A 19,544-nucleotide genomic window follows, 5' to 3' on the forward strand; every position below is an offset into this window, starting at 1 on the left:
ATCTTGGCATATCTTGAAGTACTGTGTATTTTTGTTTTGGAAGCTGCTTCTGGACCACCATACCACACACATTCAGAAGCCATGACTGATGTGCATCAGCATCACCATGCGCTGGTGAGAATGCACAGAAATCGTGGTAGAAAATGATGGGATTTAAAAAAAATTCTTATGTTATAATGACAAGGTTTGGTTCCTCTGTAAGATCAACATTCATGTACATAAGCATCTTACAAAGGTTGCTGCTCAAGATATTTCTCCTAATCTCTAGCCATGTTCACCGAACACACACACACACACACACACACACACACACACACACACACACACACACACACACACACACACACACTTTCCCCCCATCCTCCCAAGTCCTCTCTATATTGTACAACTAGCTTCCTGAAAGTCCTAATCAAGACACATGAATTTGCAATCAGCATCTCAAGAGCACAAGCTAATTAAGTACTGGCGACAATGTAGCAGAATGGTTGTTTTTTTTCTGTTGCCGCATGTGTAATTATCTCCCCTCCTCCACCGACAGGGACCTGAATGAAATAACAATTATCATTAAAAGCAATCTACATGCTTAGCTCCAGTGACTCTCTCTCTCTCTCTCTCTCTCTCTCTCTCTCTCTCTCTGTGTGTGTGTTTCAGAGGTGCTAAATAAGTGACCTTTATGTGATAAATATATCCCATTCAGAATTCCATAGCAGGACTGATTTGGGCTTAGTGCAGCGGACAGTAGGAGCAATCAAACCATTGTTTCCGACACAGCCAAGCTAACACCGACTCAGCAGCGCTGCCATTAGCACTTCCTGTCCGCGACAATTCACCTGCCACCTGCCCTCAGCATCACACGAATGAGTGTTAGGAAGCGGCTTTGGTTACGGATGTACACATAGCGATGCTTAAGGCAGCAGGTCTATACTGCCCACAAGAGCTCCTGCTGCCTCATCAAATTTCGACCCGCTTGCATGACAAACTTTTTTAAAACACCAACGATAAAAGACCCTCCGGGGCGTTTTTGAGTTGGGAGGAAGCAGATAAAATTAGCCGGGGACGTTGGTTCCCCAGGTATGCTGGTTCTCCCCAGAAGCCTCCATTAGCTTTTCACACATCCCTGCACCCGATCTCACAGCAACCGCACTCAGCACTGGGCCCATGCTTCCTGCAGCCCCTAGATACCTCTTTTTACCCTAGACTAAGCCCTTTTATAAGCACATCAGCTTGGTATTCCCTGCATTCAGGTTGACCATCTGTAGAGACGTCGGTAGCAGGGAGATCCCGTAACGCAACGCTGAGACCCTGCTAAACCAAACAACAGTGGGTGCAATGAAGAGACACAAAAAGAGTGAAAGAGAGAGAAAGTGATGAATGAGAAAGGAAGCAAGGTCACTCGTGTTAAGGTTGAAGTGCCTGACTTCATGCCGTGAAAACAGCTTCCTGTCTCACCGCTGAGCGACCCTTGAAAGGACAATCTAAATTAAACTCCGCTGGAGTTCCCAGATACAGAAAAAAAAAATAAAATCCACTAGAGCAAGAAAGGTGAGAAGTTTGAGAAATAGAATATTACAAAGAAGGATGTATCGCTCTCTCTGTGGCTGCTGCATCCAGCCGTCACTAAGACAGAGAGAGACAGAGAAAGAGAAAAAAGACAGAGCTCTTCTTAATCTTCAATGACAGTATTCGTTTCAGCACTTTTGTGTCTGTCTGCTTTCAGCAGCTACATAGCCACCCTCCACAACACACACACGTATACTTCACACACATCCATCCAGGGGAAAATGCAACCTCAAACACTAATGCATGCCAATTTTGGGAGAAAGCACTTACTCATGTCCCACCCCGATTTATTCACTGGAGCATCCAATCCTTGTTCCAACACACTGGAATGAGGGTGTGCTGACTACCACTTATCCACGCACGCACGCACGCACGCACGCTTACACGCATTTGTCTTGATCTCCTTCTCTCCTGCCATCTGCTGACAGGGTTCATAAACAGAACCACGGAGGCACACAGAGCCACCGCTCTCTATTTTTGTCCCCCACCTCCACCATCCCCTGTTTTCCCTCCACGCAGAGACTCCCAAACGCAGACTGGTGTGCTGATTAAACTGTATAATTATCTGTAATTAACGGTCATTAGGGTTGTTAAAGGTGCCCCCCGTCGGGGTGGAGGTGCAGGTGTACAGCCCTGCCGCAGTTTTCCAGCACTCCACAACATCCCTTTAAACCACTGCAGCTCAGTGAGCACAAAAGGCGCGTACCGCAACCTGCCTCAACACTGGGAGCACCACGAGGTTATTCCATCAAGAGAATAAGATGCTTCTTTATAACAGAAGTTTACGTTTTCTAATAAGATGGACATATGTTATTTCCTCAGATGATCTATTTTACACTTTTTAAAATTTTGACACGATTTCAGGTGGAAATGCGTCTTTTTCATAGTGTTGACAGTATATGGATATGACTGTAGGTTACAGAAGGAGCATAATTTGTGATATGGCACAATAGCCTCTTTAATCAGAGAATGTTCTGTTCCTTTACCTTGGATTGCAGATGTGAATCTCACAAGACTCAAAACTAATTCTGTAGACAACGCAAGGCACACAATCTCCACCTTCTCCCATTGCATGCAGTTGTTACAAAGTGCAAAAGCACTCTTTATTTCTGTCAGTCTGTATCTGTCACTTAACACGCTGTAGGTTCACATTTTAACAATATACCTTGTTACGGTTGTAAATATTTCCTCTTGCCGTTTGTACACTTTAGACACAAGCGTATCGGATTGGTTGTGTATCCAGGATTTCAGACAAAGGGTTCCTAGACAGAGGGGTTGGAGAGTTGGGGGCGGGGGGGGGTCACATTAAGGAGCAGTATCATCTAATTATAGACAGGACAAGGTTGAATCCACACCTTATATTAACTAGTGATTCTGCAGCCAAAGCCATAGCAGGGCTGGCCATCGTTTCAGGACCTGTATCCATCTTCAGACCACTTCTGGCTGAACTCTCAAATTGTTCGGTACTATCATTTACAGTCTACTATATAGAACACTATAAGAATAAGCATCCCACAGGCTCCTACTGGAGGGCGGCTCTGACGCTGCTCCCAGCCTCCCTATCCAGCTGACATCTCTCGTTTTTCTGCCTATCCCTCCGATATCCCTTCTTTCCTGCCGTCTCCCAGTTGCCGACGATGTTAGTCACAACACAACCATCTCACGGTCTCGTTTCACATCTGCCTAGCCTTGACCTATCCTTTTTGATCTTTTCTGCACAGCGCACAACAAAGCACAATAAAGCCAGCACAATCATCAGAAATGTCATCGTTTAAATGATCATTTACAGCAACTGTGTGCTCATCATAATAGGTGCCATTTTTAGCTTGAAATAAACAGCTTTGCATATGTTTGCTAGCTGACTGAATGTTGCACGTAAGGCAGAGCAAATTTTATCTAGCGAACTAATCAAGAAATGTATTAGCCATTTTGACAGCTAATATTCTGCAACATACAAAAGTCTTTAACAGCCCACTGACACCAAGAACAATGTTGTGTGTACAGTAACACAAGCTTACATCCACACACAGACATTGGCTTGTTAAAAAGCTAAGGTTAGCTATACAGCTATTTGTGGCATATTTATTATGAAATGTTTCAATGTGAAAATTTTTTTTACATTACAATTAAATAGAAATATTTGCAAGTTAACCAGTCAGACAAACAGACCTGCATTTGCTGCTCTAAAACCTCTGTTTGGCTTGAGATAAACACAAACCAAATAAACAGTTGGGCATTTTACCAAATGCAACACCCATGTCTCAGCTTTTGTAAACTGCTGCTGTACTTTTCTTGTTTAGCCAGTACTTTTCCAGAGTCCTTAATGTCTCTGGTCTAATGCAGTTGGGTTAAAAGACATTCGATGAGAAATATGATTGGCTGAGAATAATTACATCACCACACCTTTCTATTTCTGTTCCACATCACCCAACAATTTATGTGCACGGTGCTTCTGGATGCGCACACACAAGTGTGAAAAAAGTCTTTTTGGCATGCAATGTCTTCTGATAACGTACTGCAACATGTAGGCTAATAGTAGTGGCAGGCGCTTCGATAATGAACTACTAATGCTTCTGTTCCAGAAACTAATTCCATTTCCATTCCATTTAAAAACTGAATTCCATTTAAGGATTGACTTAATCTGCTAATGACATTTTGGCGCTGTAAGTGGTGGTTTAGGGACTGCTTCCCTCTCTGCCTTCACCCCGAGTTAGAGAGCTGACTGACAGAAAGGGAAAATGTCAGCATGCTGTTGTTTCTGAACCAGAATATGGAATGTGATGGGGGAAAGCCATATCTCTTGGTAGAGGCTTTGTATGACCTTATTTCACGGGGAAGTTTTAATACACAAACACATTTACGTGGCACTCATCTTAGGAGGAGTCTGACTCATAGTGAAAAATGTCAGAGATGTTATGGTAAATGGAAAAGAAAGAGAGGAGATACTGGAAAATCAAAGAAAAGCCCATAGTATAGTTAACATTTATAGAACATTACTGATCATTGAATTGATTTTTTAAAAATAATTGCTTTCATAAATGAAAAGCAAAAAAAGAAGTCTGCTCTATGAAAGCGTATTTATTACCAGTGTAAGTACTGGTATTAGAATCAGTATTACGATATCAGCCTGGTGGCATCAGATCAAATAGAAAATATGTGGTATTGCCCCTGCCTAACAAGCAGCTTATTAGCCTAATAGTCTGTGGTAGTAATGTACGATGTAGCTTTTTATGTCTTTAGAATGTAAAACCTATAAAAACAAATCACTTCACAACATTTTGGCTAACATTTTATGTAAAGAACACTAATTAGGAATGTTAGTGTTTAATATGCCAAAAAAAACAACCCAAAAGTACAAGCACAAGTTTTGTATGCATTAATTTAGCATTAAATTAGTACCAAATCATGCTGTTCAGAGCGAAGGGTAGCCCACACCTCTACAGATATTTCTGTCCCTTTCTTTCTTGCTTTCTCTCTTCATACAATTTAAATTACTGGCTTCACAAACAAAGCACACTTGTCAGGTAGCACGGGTTAACAGAGCAGTGTAAGGCAAAGTGTCCGTGGTGAGTGTCAAGCAAGTTAACAGGAAAATCTGCAGTAAAAGTGAAGAGTCTCTCAAGTCTGAAATAAAGACCTTAACAAGCACATTCAGAACATTGAGCAGCTCATTAGTGAGTTTGAACTCCCTCATTTACACACACACACACACACACACACACACACACACACACACACACACACACACACACACACACAGACACAGACACACAGACACACACACACAAAGAACACACTCTCATGGGACAGAGCTCCTTTGGAGAGAGAGACCAACAGAAATATTTAAAGTTACATACTTGATCTGATCTCACGTCACCAGCCTGTCAAGTACATTTACTGAATGTTTTGTCACATAAGTCACTGATTTTCTCTAGTTATTTTACCCATATGTTACTTCAGTCTTGGTTTCATTACAAAACCAATACCAAACAAATCCAATACCAACATACAACTTGTAAAAACATTTAAAAAGCACCTGTTTTGAGAAATTGACATGGTCAGCATTGATGACGATATAGATTTGAACACATTTTCCATAATTTTTGTGAAGCCTTTTTAAAGAAAATAAATACAGGGATATTTTAGACATAAAGCATATAAGAGGTCCTGACAGGCACAGATGAAGAAGCACAGACAGGCTGTCAGGCTTAGTGCCGTTTCTTACCCCAGGGGTTTCTCTAGACGGCTCCCCATCGAACCCACAATCTCCCCCAGAGTGCAGCTCGCTTGACCCAGGAAGTCCTTCAGAGACAGAGAGACAGAGGGTGCAAGAAATCCTGTCAAACAAAATGTGGCAGAGCTACACAAAATGCATCTAAACATATGATGGGTCATCCTGCCGAAAAGTCCAGCTGTCAAAAGTAGTGCAACAAAACAACATGGAATTGTTGCATGCTGTTTACATGTCAACAAGAACTATTTACAAGTGGGCTGAAACCACGGAGACATGGAAAGTACAGATGTGAGAGAGAGGCATTACATCTCACTGGCCTTAGAGGCCATTATTACACAGTAGCGTTCTTTCACTTCCCTTATGCTGATCCCAGAACAGCAAGGGTACATGTGTTCCCAAAACTCTGCTAACAGCAATATGTTATAACCCCTGCTAGTTTGCCAAATGTTAGTTAACGTTTAAATCTGCAACATGTTACTATATCATATTTTCATGCTAAATCTTTGCACTTAATTGGCCTTAAGTACAAGATTTACATTTCTTTAGTTAACGCAGTCAATGCTGGAAGCAACCAAGGCTGATCTCTCATGATCTCATCATCTATGTTGTGATATTTGCACACAAGCAGTCAGTAACTCGATGGTGGCACAGTTTCAAATGAAAATGAAATGTTTCAAATGAAAACAGTGGCCATAAAACCGAGGTGCAGAATGTCAAATTTAATCAGAAGGTTCTTAAAACTACACTGAGCCGTATACAAGCCAAAAGAACTCTCTCCAGTTCAGCAGACCATAATTCATTGGTGCAAATGAACAGAATCTTAGATAAAACTCTCCTGCATTGTACTTGGCTGGAGTCTGAGATGTGTTGACAATGCTGGTGTCCTCCCTGGACATGCACTGCCGCGCAAGCTGCTTTCAGCCGCCTTGTTTCATGGCTGTTTTGCCTTTAGTCTTAAGTTGATTAAGTATGTCTGAAATATACTTGAACTCATGTATTTTAATAAGTTGCCCATATGTTTTTACGGTTATATACTTAAATATCATTACATACAAACATAAATCTGGTCTGTCAGGCACTCGATATTGTATATATTAACCAGCCCCTTGATTAGAAACATCCATCTTTCCCCTACATGTACTGGTTGTTGTCTTGGGCATATCTGTTTCATAGGTGCATTTTACAGACACACTAGCATACAATTACTGTAGCCCATCTGCAGCCATATGCTATTTGTCAGAATTTGCCCCTTTCATTACTGTTCTGCTTTTTAGCACAGCAATGCGGAGGCCAGTCTGACAGCGGGTGTCATGCAGGTATGTGTGTGTCAGGCACGGCAGTTTGGCTGGAGCTTCCGCATGCATCAACGTCACTGCGAGACTGAGAGTAGTCTGCTGCCCAAAAAGAGCTGAAACTGGCCACTGATAACGGCTTAGAGGATGGCTATCAGAACTGATATATGGTAATATAGTCAGCCTTTTAGTTTAGAAGTGCACACTTATTTCTATACAATGGATTTCTAATAAATACATTTCTAACAATCTTGGTGGAAAACATAACTGATCCAGGGCAGTGGTAGTTTAGTGGTTAAGGTACATGACTTGCCATTGGAAGGTTGCTAGTTCAACCCACCACTGCCCATGTTGGGCCCCTGAGTAGGGCCCTTAACTCTCAAGTTGTACTCAGTCATAATTCTAAGTCGCTTTGGATAAAAGTGTCAGGTAAATCTAGATGTGTTTTTATGCAATGCTTCCACCATATATATATATATATATATATATATATATATATATATATATATATATATATATATATATATATATATATATATATATATATATATATATATATATGTACATGTATATTTCACTTTAGCATTTTGCAAGTTATTTCTTGTATTGTGACCAAAGATGGCCTGGGTCAGTTGTCTGAATATTGATCACATTCAGCCAAACAAAAATATAAATGTTTAATAACGGGGTAAATTTACAGCAGCCAGTGCACTCTTTTACTACTCATGGTTAAAAACAAACAAACCTGAAAACTTCCGTTTGGAAAAATGATACGTCCGGCGTGAAGGACACCTTGACATCTTTTAGCCTTGCTTGCTACACACTAGTTCAGATGGCCATAAACAGAACACTTAACCTTAGCACTTTTCCACACTGAAACTTTGAGCTCAGAGTGCCATATAAAAACACAATACATAGCACCACCTTCAGTGACATTTGAAGTTGAACCATCCTGTGCAAAGAGCACGGCCCGTTAGTGAAGGTTTCCATCGGGGTCACTCGGCTCTGAAAGGAGATACGCAGTGAAGAGGCCAGCCTCCCACTGCTGCGTTATGGCTATTTGTAAAACTCTGCATTAACGCCGACACCCCTCCATTCCCATATACATATACATAAGTGCTAACAATTACTGCTAGTATCCCCACAGTCAGATACAATAAAATAAAAGAACCACCCCCCCCATATCTATCTCTCCAGTTCTTTCTCAAATAGGACAATAAACACACACATTTGACTCTTTACTCCCTGCAGTTCCATCACTCTAATGTTCACCTGCTGCCAGCAGCACCGCTAGCGCTGATGCCTCCTCACATGTTAACACATCCACCAACAGGCTTCAACTGGGCACAAGTTCCCAGGGGGCTTAGTCACTGGGGTTCATTTCTCTTAGGCCTGGGCAGAGTGGGCAGAGGGGTGGGCTAAAGAGGGTGGGGCGGGGCATCCATTTTTGTTTTTTTTTGGTGACGGACAGAGCAGGACCATATCTGATATATGAGCTAATTTGGTGGAAGGCTGTGCAAAACTACGGGGCTTGATCGAGTAACTGCACTCTCTGGGAATATGTTCAATTAATCCTCAGAGTTACTTGAGTGTCTCCTTGTGTCTGTCTGTCTGTGTGTGGGTGGGGGAGAGAGAGAGCGAGCGTGCGAGAGAGTGAGTCTGTGTGTTTGTGTGTCTCTTTGTGCCTCTGGGGGTAAACATTACTGGCACAGATGCAAGCAAGCCATGGTTCAGTGGCAGCACTACGCTCTGGAACCTGATGAAGGTTTCCACTGGGAGGGTCGTGGGCGGAGACTTTGCCAGGATGGAATGGAGCACGTGAGGTAAAAGGGCTTCGCTAAGTGGTGTAAATCAGCTCCTCAAGCTGGTATGCATCACACACACACACACACACACACACACACACACACATATTTAAAAGAACAGGTTCTCTAACTGCCGTGTAATTATTTCCTACACTCTTCTATCAGTCTGTATGACCAGTTGCCCACCAGACACATTAACACTGGTCGTTGGCTAATTTCATGGATCATTCCTCTCTGATCTGATTGTGTGTACCAGTTAAACTTTAATTAGATGAATAATACTGTGAGTAATGACTCTAGGTGCTTATGTTCAGTGGTAAAGCTCATTGATACGAGGGTTCGCCTCTTCTTCCAGTTATGATGATGATGAGGTGAATGCAGCTTGCCGTCCTCATTTGGAGGGGGAGGGGTGCCACAACACGGAAGAGTGAAACGAGTATTTACCACATCGTGACTGGCAGATATAACAAATCTTTTGAATACACCAAAATTTGTGTCATCAGTGTTATAACGTTGAAGTCACAATATGGTTAGTAGAGCGACTTGTCCCAGTGACGTTCTGAAACTGTGCAAAGAGTGTGCTCCAACACGAACGCCTTCCACTGACTACACACACACCCACCGATGCCACTCATTTACAAAAATAACACCTTTCACCCCTCGACCTGAAACTCACATTCCACTTACGTTTCTGGCGTTTGGCAGTCGTGCTTGTCCAGAGCGACTTGCACAAGTGCCTCGTAGTCAATGCCATCACCACCGCATTTCTGTTCCAGAGTCATTTGCAACTCATTGTATTCATGTGACTAATTTACGTCTTATCCTGTGTCTGAAAGCACACGCTCCACCTTCTCAGCCAGGGCCGTCTGGTACGGAGATTTAGATCTCAATACAACTAACCCTAGCTGAATGAAGGTTAATAAGATAAACGCCACGGGCTCTACAGGAGGGCACTGGAGGGGTGCGCTCTTAAACAAATTGAGCCACTGCTTAGTGAGCATGCTGTCCACAGGAAGCACCGAATCGAAGGAAACGAATGAGCCGGAGTTCCGCGCAGTACCGGACGGGGAACCGGGGCCAGGGAGGCCCGTCTCTCTCTTTTCAGTTATCCCCCATCAGTAGGGGAGGACGGCGCGTCCGCCGAATGCGACGCGCTAACAAAACGCCGGCAATGCCGCGAGAAGGATTCGCTCGAATGACCAAAACAAACTGGAGCCGGGGAGGAAAGGGGGCGGGGCCGTGCACTGCTGTGACGCCCCGTTGCATAACACTCATTGGCTTACTAGAACGCTGTGGGGAATAATATCAGTAATATCCAAGGATGATGCAGCTGTTTACACAATGACACTGTCCCAGCAATCCAGTGGAAGGCAGAGGCTATAGGTAAGCAACACCCATATGCAGCACCAGGGAGAGATGAATAATTGCCTGTGTGTGTCTGTGTGTCTGTGTGTGTGTGTGTAAAAATCCTATATCGAGGATCCCAAATGTTATGTTATCACGTTATATTTTCTTTGCATGAAGTGCAAACTCGCCACTGGAGTCACTCAGGTTGTCGTGAAAATGGCCATTTGATCTATATAAACATCAGGACACTGTTTGACGAAGTATTGGAAGATAACGTTCCCACTGGCCTCAGATTGTGTGCGGTGTACAACATCTAGTCAGCACAGCTTAAACGAAAATGTCAGCATTTTTCTCCAAACACATCTTTTCTGCATTTATCATAGTGCTTTAGAACAGCAGGGCTTCGGTTATTCGGTTTTCTGCATGTTTGTGTGTATTTGTGGGAAGAGTGGGTGGCGGCCGTGAAACGCACGATTTTAAAACAAGGTACAGTAAAATGATCTCTCAGAGGCTTCCACAGGGAGCATGAAATGTGGCAGCAAATTTGCTTTTAGATGCTCCAACATGCATCATGCAAACAGAAACACTACCTATACACACAAACACAAGGTGGCACAGACATGGATCTTGTTAAAAGGTAAATAATGATGTTATGCTCAATTTTGATAAATACATCAAATTAACCACAAGACAAGCATGTGGTGACCCTGAAGGGTTACACAGAAATTCAAAGATTCAGTTGTGTGCCCTGTGGAAAACTATGCATGCGATTTTATATATTTCTTTTAAAAAAATCCATTTAAAAAGCAAAAGACTGGATCATGATCTTTTTACTCACATGTTTAGAAAGGTTGCTGCTCTTTGAATCCACGTCATACCTGTGGAATGAAGTAAAGAAAAACCTCAGTCATTAGGCGAGCTTGCATATCAACAGATACAATTCCTTCTAGACTACCTTTAGGCATCGTTGGCTGAACTGTAAAGTCCTGCAGCAATATTAGCTAATTAGTCTTTGATGTGTGTACAGAAGAGGAGAAAAGTGTGAGAGGTTGTTTTACATTGACCACTTCTTCTTTTTGGGCACATCATTAGCTATACGGTGATTCATACAGGCTTATTAACTTGGTGAGCCAGTCTCAGTAAGGCTCTCAGAACGGCTCACCTGTGTAAGGTAGCGCGACGCTTTGTGATATCAAAAGTCGTTGATTTTTGGAATGCAATACCCAGAAGGGGTCTGACATATTTGATGCAAAACTTGATAAAGCCGCAAAGGTTTGGGAATTATTGTGTCTAACCAGGCGCACAGTATGGGATGATGGAGGTCATGAAAAGTGTGTTTGGAAGCAGTGCTTCGGGAACGATGGGACAGGGTCTGGTGGCACGGAGATGAAAGCTGGCTGCTCTCGATCATCTGCACACACTTCCATTTCCATTCATTTCCAGCTATTTTCAACCTCGTCTTCTCTGTGGCTGTGTTCATGAGTGCATCGCATAGTTGTGCACGAGAGCACGTGGGTGCACATCTGACCATGGGAGATGTGCTGGAGAAATAGAGAGAGAGAGAGAGAGAGAGAGAGGGAGAGAAAGAATGCAAACTAATTTCACTGTGCAGAATCCAAGCTGTTCCCAGGACTGCACTCTTCTGGACAGAGATCTCAGATGTTGTTCCTGGGATCTGCTGGAGCCGTTCTCCCAGTCCGAGGGCCACAGCCTCTAGTGTTCCTATTATCAGGGGAGTCAGTGTTGCCTTAACCTTCCACATCTTTTCCAGCTCTTCTCTCAGCCCTTGGGATTTTCGAGCTTCACATCTTCCTTGGTCCTGATGTTGTAATCACATGGGACTGCTACATCTGTCACTACAGCCCTCTTCTGCTCTTTGTCCATCACTACTATGTCCGGTTGGTCAGACGCTACCATTGTCAGTCTGGATCTGGAGAACATTCTCCATCACCTTCGGGGGTGTGTCCCACTATACCAGCCACGTGGTTATGGCGTTCCATGTACACTCTGCCTGTTCGCATCTTGCATCCTGCTGTTACGTGTTGTCTCAGGGGCATCTCATCATAGCCTGCATCTGGGGCCCTGCGTGGTGTGGTAGCGCCCAGCCTCTACTGATCTCGTATTCAGAGCGTGCTCCCATGCTGCCGTGATTATTACAGATAGTGCCTCTGTGCTGTCTTTCAATCATAGACTTTCATGCAGTCAGTCCAGACAGTGCACAGGTCAGTCTGTCTGGTCTTATAGTCTCTTACAGTTTTATCCACCAGTAGCTGGTGCTTGGCTCCTCTGGTGTTCTCGTCAGTGCCTTTCTCATGGATTGATCCATGTGCCCACTCATCATAGCCGCAATCATACTTGGCTAACCGTTCAGGTTGGGTTCCATCCGTTAGCAGCTGGTTCATTTGTGATGCCAGGCCTGGTGTACATATATGTATATATGGTCACAACTATATATACATAATCAGCAGTACCCCAGAGAGACATTAACACTGGTCGTTGGCTAATTTCATGAATTTCATTTCCTCTCTATTATCTGTTTGTGTATACAAGTGAAATACTGTTCCCAGTAACATGACTCCTCTAGATGGTTATATATACATACATACACACACAGTATAAATCAAGCCAGATATTTGTCAGTTTAGAGTTCCAACTGTTTAGATGCAACATCTGTTGTCTCCTTACCCATTATGCCAACAAAGTGATACATAATCAAATACACACATATGCCCACTATACCTCCCAAAGTGTCAAATGAATAGTTTTACAAATTCAAGCATGACACTTGAAAATAAGAAATCAGATTTAATTACAAAACAATATTGCAACATAAATAACTATCACTACACAACATGATTAATGGAAGTCTGAGTTTTCCCATTCAGCCTTTACTTCCAGAAAGAGTTGGAACATGGTAGAAGTCTGAATTATCAGAAAATCAATAACTCTGGCTTGTCTTTTCCATGTTCTGACCTTCAAAATCCAATTGTTGAGGGAAACGGAAACACAGCCATCCGCAGAGGAAATGTGTTGGTGGCCTGAGTTGTTCACGCCCTACTACAGTTTAGCCTAGGTGGACACTCTCTGGCAAAGCAAACCCTGAATTGCCATGTGGTAATTGGGCCCAGGGATTAATTATTTACAAATGGAGCCCCGACTCCCTGAAAGCATCTTTGACGTTCTCTCAGCCGCACCCACACCACTATCACGTCTTCGTGAACAAGCCACTCGGGGAGGTGAACATCTACATAGGCGCACAGTTACATGCTTGTTCATTCCCCGTACCCACCCACACATACACAAACTCGTGTTACCCCACCCACTCGGACACGGAGACAAACACATGCGCCTCAAAGGCAGAGTGTCTGATGGAGGCCAGGGAGTGGAGGGGTGACGTGACCAGGGCCTGGCTGTATGGCCAGCCCAGGGTGTGTGCACTGACAGCTAGGGAAAACGCTAGGGCCAGAGGGGGAGCCGGGTGGAGGAAGCCTCCACTTCGACCATCACAGGCCCTCCTTTTACTGTTGGCAAAAATAAAAGGGCTGTTCTGAGATCAGTGGTGCAGCACCTCTGGTCAACACTGGCACCTTGAGTTCTAGGCTCCAATAAAGGTACAGACATGCTGGCATTTACATGAACCAACAGGTAGTCTGCAAACATCCTGCTGATCTCAACGCCCCCGCCTGCCCCTCTGTGGCTGCCTATGCAAGCGCTCTCCGGAAAATTCCACCCTAGCCAACGTCTGGCAGAAATGGCTGGAAATGAAAAGGCAATTTGTCCCAAAAGTTGGAAACACACTGGTGATGGGAGGGAAAACAACCAAAACGATGTGCATAGTGACCATGTGTTGAGCGCTCTCTTGGGCCACCACCCAAAGGCCTAATAAACAGAACTCTGTAACTGCCCACGAAGACGCTCTCAGTCCTTTCTGCTGGGATCCTAAAACAGCTACCCCCTGACGATGTCAAATCGGACAGACGCATATGCACAAAATCTAAAATTAATCACGTGAGAAATTAGCTCTTAAAAACACAGATGCGACAACTGGGAGGCTGCGTGTGGCCTGCGCAGTTCTTTGAGTTTATTATGGAGAACCGAATAGCCGCAGCAACACAAGCAGGAAAGAAACACAGCAGGCAAATTCAAATGCGAAACAAAATGCAGCAGAACCGGAGTTGAACCTGAAGAAATGCCGGAACCCAGAACACTGTCAGGCTAGGCAGGCTGAGAACGGGTCACAACGGCACAAGACTAAATGGACAGTAACTGGAAACAGGTGTTCCAGGTTGGAGGATTCCACCAGAGTGGACAATAACTAGGAATCCCAGAACAATGGAAATGAATGCAGTTTACATTTTCAAACATTATACTGTTTCAGACTTTCAAGGCTAGACATGAGTGATGAAACCAAAAATAATGACACAAAAAGTGTAATAAATTATTATACAGCTATTGAATGTTTACAAAGAGCTGACAAGTTGGCCCTACCAAAAAACCACCAATAAAATTCAATCAAATTCTCTCACACACACACACACACACACACACACACACACACACACACACATACCTCCTTTATACTTTATGTTACACACCTCTACACTCCTCTTTACACACGTGTGTAAAAGAAGAGGAGAGGCAGGCATGAGCAGAGCTGTAATGAGAGAGACAGAAATCCTCACCATCACATCGGAATGGAGTACGACCGCCTGTCCACCCCTACGTTCATGCAAGCCTCCAGGGGAAGGCACACACGCACACACACACGCACACCCCTCCCCATTACACTCCCTGCCTGACTGAACCACATTAGTGTTCTCTCTCCTCATGCTATTTATAGCCCTGTACATTCCTTAACCAGTCACGCACTTGCATGCGCGCACGCATACACACACACACACACACACAAACGACAACTTGAGTAAAAACTCGCCACTCCACAGCACTCCTGCTGCAGTGGCCGTCAGGTGCGGGTTTTCCTGCTGAATCGGTCGTGCAAGTTTTCGGACTGGGGAAATTGGTGGATTTCACACGGCACGTCAGAGACACACACATAAAGGAAGGCCTGTGAGAAGGCCTCTCACTCACTTGTACATGAGCACCGGCATTAAAGCATGAGCAACATACATCACTGGCACTGCACTGAGACAAGATGGGCGAGAGAGAGTGAGAGAAGCAGAAACCTATTTGTGTACAAAATTGCAAACTGTGGAACATGTCAGTTGAGAGTTATGGTCCTGACCATAACAGAACATATCCAGAACAGGCAGTTCATCTCTAACAGCCATGCAACACCCCTCTCGCTTCTGATTCACATGTCAAACTTTGAGTGATAAGGCACAGAACAGGAATAATACACTCACGACCATGCACACAAGCATTCTTGGAGAGAGATATGCAGAACACACACAAACATGCACACACAACCTCACATATCCACACACAAGCATAAGCATGAGTGTATTTATAACATAAATGGTAGTGGTAGCTCAGTGGTTAAGATACATGCCTTGTATCTTGGTTCAAGCCCCACCACTACCAAGTTGACACTGCTGGGTCCAGTTGTACTCAGTCATAATTGTAAGTTACTTTGGATAAAAGCGTCAACTAAATGCTGTAAACATGTAAATAAATAATTATTCCCATAAATGCCATTGTATAGCCAACCTGCACATATAAGAGATGAGTAATGCCTTTTGCACACTTAACATGTAACCCATGAATGTGCACACACACACACACACACACAGTACTCACAGGTCAAATCGTAGGTTCTGCCTCTCTTCAAAGAAGTAGTCCAGAATAAACTTGCGCACAAAGTCTGGATTTAGGGTGTTATCAATGACTTCAGTCCTCCCATACTGAAACACAAACACACACAAAAGCTACAGTCAGCAATACAAAGAATGCAACAAACCTCCAAGATCAAAATCCTTTCTTACTGGAAATTCTGCAAGTGGACTGAAGACTCTCTCGCAGGCAAACTGTGCTACAGCCCTCAAAACTGCTATAAATGAGGCACCCAGGGAATGAGGACTCTTAACAAACCATTTCAACATCCTCCTCTTTCTAAAAACACTCAAAGCCAGACCTTTGTCCCTGTCTGTACTGTCTCCCGAAACATTTTATAAGAGGAGCTATTAGGCACACATATTTATGCTCCAGTACAGTGAATGTAATTGGAAGGAGAGACAAGTTTTATTGAATATAGTTTCCAGGATCATTTAAATCTCTTTTTAGAGCCAAACAAACAAAAAACCGTCACTGTACAGTATGATGCTAACGGTAGAGGGGCAAAAAGTCAGATATAAGCACTTAATCTCGCATTTATTCTAGTATTGCTTTGGTTTTGATAGTTATAATGTTGGCTAAGGACAGCAGGCTGTATGCAGTAACACTGTCCAGCCAGGTAGTGAGCATCAGCTATTTCAGTGGTTTCCAGAAATGAGGTCTGACCAAAGCCAGATCAGGAAAAAGGAATATGAAAAATGAAAAGTATGATTTGAGTCAAAATAGCTTGTAATGATCTGATGATCAGCCACTGTGGTGGAAAATACTGCACTAGAACACAGTGACATTACTGATGTTATTCTGTCAGAGCAAATGGTCAGAAATAGCCAGCTATCTTAAGGCTAGAATTTGGAATTGGGAAAAGGGGAATGGGAATTCTAAATATCCAACAGACTGAAAGAACAGACATTTCAAATCATTATGAATTCATGATAAATTCAAAAGTCAACAAAAAAACAGAGATGAAATATGCAAAAAAATTGAAAAGAAAAAACCCACTAAAACGTGCTGCTCCCGTTTGGACATAGCGGGTCAGCAAGATCGCCCAATCTCACTGCTAAAATGGCAAAACAAGTGTCAAAACTCAACTGGCTAACACGAAAATAAAAATAAAACCGTTCACCATTTTCCTGTTACTTTTAGACACAACAGCCCCCACAAGGGTTATACTTTTCAGACCGAAAGTGCAGCCTTGCTTTCATTCCTTGTTGGCCCTTCGCCTTCTGTGATGTGTTCAGGAATTCAGGTGAATGACATCACTAATTAACAAAATTCCACTAGCTCAGTTTTCTCAAAAAAAAAAAAAAAAAAGTCTCTGCATCGTTGGGTTGGACTTGAGCAGGCAAGCACCCATCACAATTCACTCTTCAGATCGCTCTCTCTTCTGAGGCCGTCAGCTGTCATGTTATTAGTGAGGGCAAGTGATTTTCATTCATGCCAATGAAGGCATGTTTCCCTGATGAGGTGCTATGCTTTGGGCCGCTGTTCTCAGTGCGGTGCGGCTTCATTACCTGAAGGGCTGTTCACTTCTTGTTTCTCGTGTTCTAATGTGCCCACCTATTGATTTATTCGGATTTCTCTGCCTCATGGTGGCCTGGTTTACTGGCACAGTTCTTTGGCACTTATTATATTGAGGGAGCACAGCAGCAAAATCTGAACACAAATCTAGTATTGCAGTAACTTAAAGTCAAGAAACAAGTGAACAGCCAACTGTGATACCTGCATAATTCAGCTAATATGTAAATATCCTCCAATAACACCCTGAAGTCTTTGTTTTTGCAGAGAAATGACATTACACGTTTTAACCTCATTGTCACTTCATTTAAAACCCATTGTGCTGGAACGCGGACCTAAAAATTCATAAATTAATTTTAAAAGTGTCTAAGTGTCCGAGACTCTAAGACTGCGCTGCTCATCTGTAAGCTATGTATTTTACCAGTCTAACAAAACAGAGCCTCCGGAACAGATCACAGCGGTCACATCTATTATGAAGTACTCGTTAGCCAGAAAAGGCCATTTCTGATCATTTACCCATTTTTGACAGTTTCTCTTTTTTTCCTAACATCACCCGGCATTTTCAAACACAAGCTTCATTTGTACTTGTTAGAAACGAGCAGTCATGTGAACGCGTGTAATAACATCAGCTGGCTGCAGCTTGGGCAACTCAGGTCTGCTCGTGGGGTATTACTTTACTGGCTTATGTTCATACCTAATTAGAAAGGCGATTAGACACTGCAGACTGATACCTTCAGTCTTTGATGATGTCTCATTGTATGATTTGCCCTTCTGGTGGTGTTAGTTATCAGAAAAACATGGATTTAGATCAGTAGTGCTAATCATCATTGGACATCTGTGAAAGTGCATGGTAGCAACACATGTCTGTGAACAGTTAAAGCACTCGGTCACCTGCTGCACCCAGACAAAACTGTCACCTAGATCATGTACTATGTCTCTGGCTTGTTTTGAAATATGGGCCTTTTTCTGGCTATTGTGGTACTGAGGTCTAATTTACTGGCATGTTGAGCAAAGGACCAGCCCCTAGTGCCGTACCACATCCTAATAATCTATTTTGTTTCCACATACGGATAACGAGACGTGACTAATGGCCCGAAAAATGTGTGGAACAAAAGATTGAGACGATGGGAACCTCCTTGAGACTTGCCAGTACACACCTCCTGTTTCACCAGACTGTGACTGATAAGAACACACACAAACTCCTCTTAAGGGTTCTGAGGAGAGAGGGAGACAGCTCACTTTCACTGGCCAAACAGAGCCGGGGAATAAAAGGGAGCGAAAATCGACTTCATGAATTATTTAAAGTGTTATTTGACAGATAATTCAGGCGAGCGCATGATTGCATATTCATGCGGGCACATCGGCAGACGCCCGTGAGATGCACGTCAGGCCCCCAGCAGCCTGTCCCACTCACCTCTTTCCAGTCTTTGTTGCCGACTCCTTGGGTGTACAACACGCAGACTACAGAGGAGGACGGGGGAGAGAGAAAGCATTAATACAGGGCAGAGACAGAGCGCCTCGGACGCTTGAGCACGCTCAAAGGCTCTACAGCTTTACCCCTGTGCAGCACTGCAACTCACACAACATACCATGTAACAGAAATAAAGTGAGGGAGTGCAATATGGAAATAAAACACCCCAATTAACGCCAGATTTCAGCAGATGCAAGTTGTGCTTTACTATAGAGGAAGCTGATGGGGTGAGTAATGGAAATGAAAGCTGTTTGATTGCCTACACAGCGAGAGCCAAGGCCAGTTACCCCTCGGCCGGTATGCAGAGCTCCGGGTGCGGTTCAGATCAAAGGCATGTGTAGTGAGTGTGCGCTTTTGTGTGTGTGTGTGTGTGTGTGTGTGTGTGTGTAAGGAAGAGAGTAAGGTGATGGAGGGCACCGGTAGGAGTGCCAGCACAGACGTTCAGCTCTGCACGTGGGACATCACGCATCTGTAAAAACGTTCTGCTGATGTGAAGAGCACGACAGTTACCGCGTCAACAGGGCGGACAA

At 43.5% G+C, this 19,544-nt stretch overlaps 1 protein-coding gene across 14 annotated transcripts in view; it reads right to left on the reverse strand.

The window, feature by feature from the left end:
* The window catches only part of LOC113580185 (copine-8), a 78,423-nt gene that overhangs the window by 39,558 nt on the left and 19,321 nt on the right, over nt 1-19,544 (reverse strand). For 12 of the 14 annotated variants that reach the window (XR_014126201.1, XR_014126200.1, XR_014126202.1 and 9 more), the window contains exons 3-6: nt 18,958-19,004; nt 15,996-16,099; nt 11,077-11,116; nt 5,786-5,862 (exon numbers count right to left, since the gene is read on the reverse strand). Coding sequence is in view for 9 of the 14 variants with exons in the window: in XM_081723928.1 (XP_081580054.1) it covers nt 5,786-5,862; nt 11,077-11,116; nt 15,996-16,099; nt 18,958-19,004 (268 nt within the window). In the remaining 5 variants the exon portion in view is untranslated. Of the gene's footprint in view, nt 1-5,785; nt 5,863-11,076; nt 11,117-15,995; nt 16,100-18,957; nt 19,005-19,544 lie in introns of those variants that run through there. The other 2 variants (XM_081723929.1, XM_081723930.1) reach the window with 2 other exon arrangements.

This window comes from Electrophorus electricus, chromosome 11 (assembly GCF_041902795.1).
Source record: "Electrophorus electricus isolate QZ-2024a chromosome 11, ASM4190279v1, whole genome shotgun sequence".
Taxonomy (NCBI): Eukaryota; Metazoa; Chordata; class Actinopteri; order Gymnotiformes; family Gymnotidae; genus Electrophorus; species Electrophorus electricus.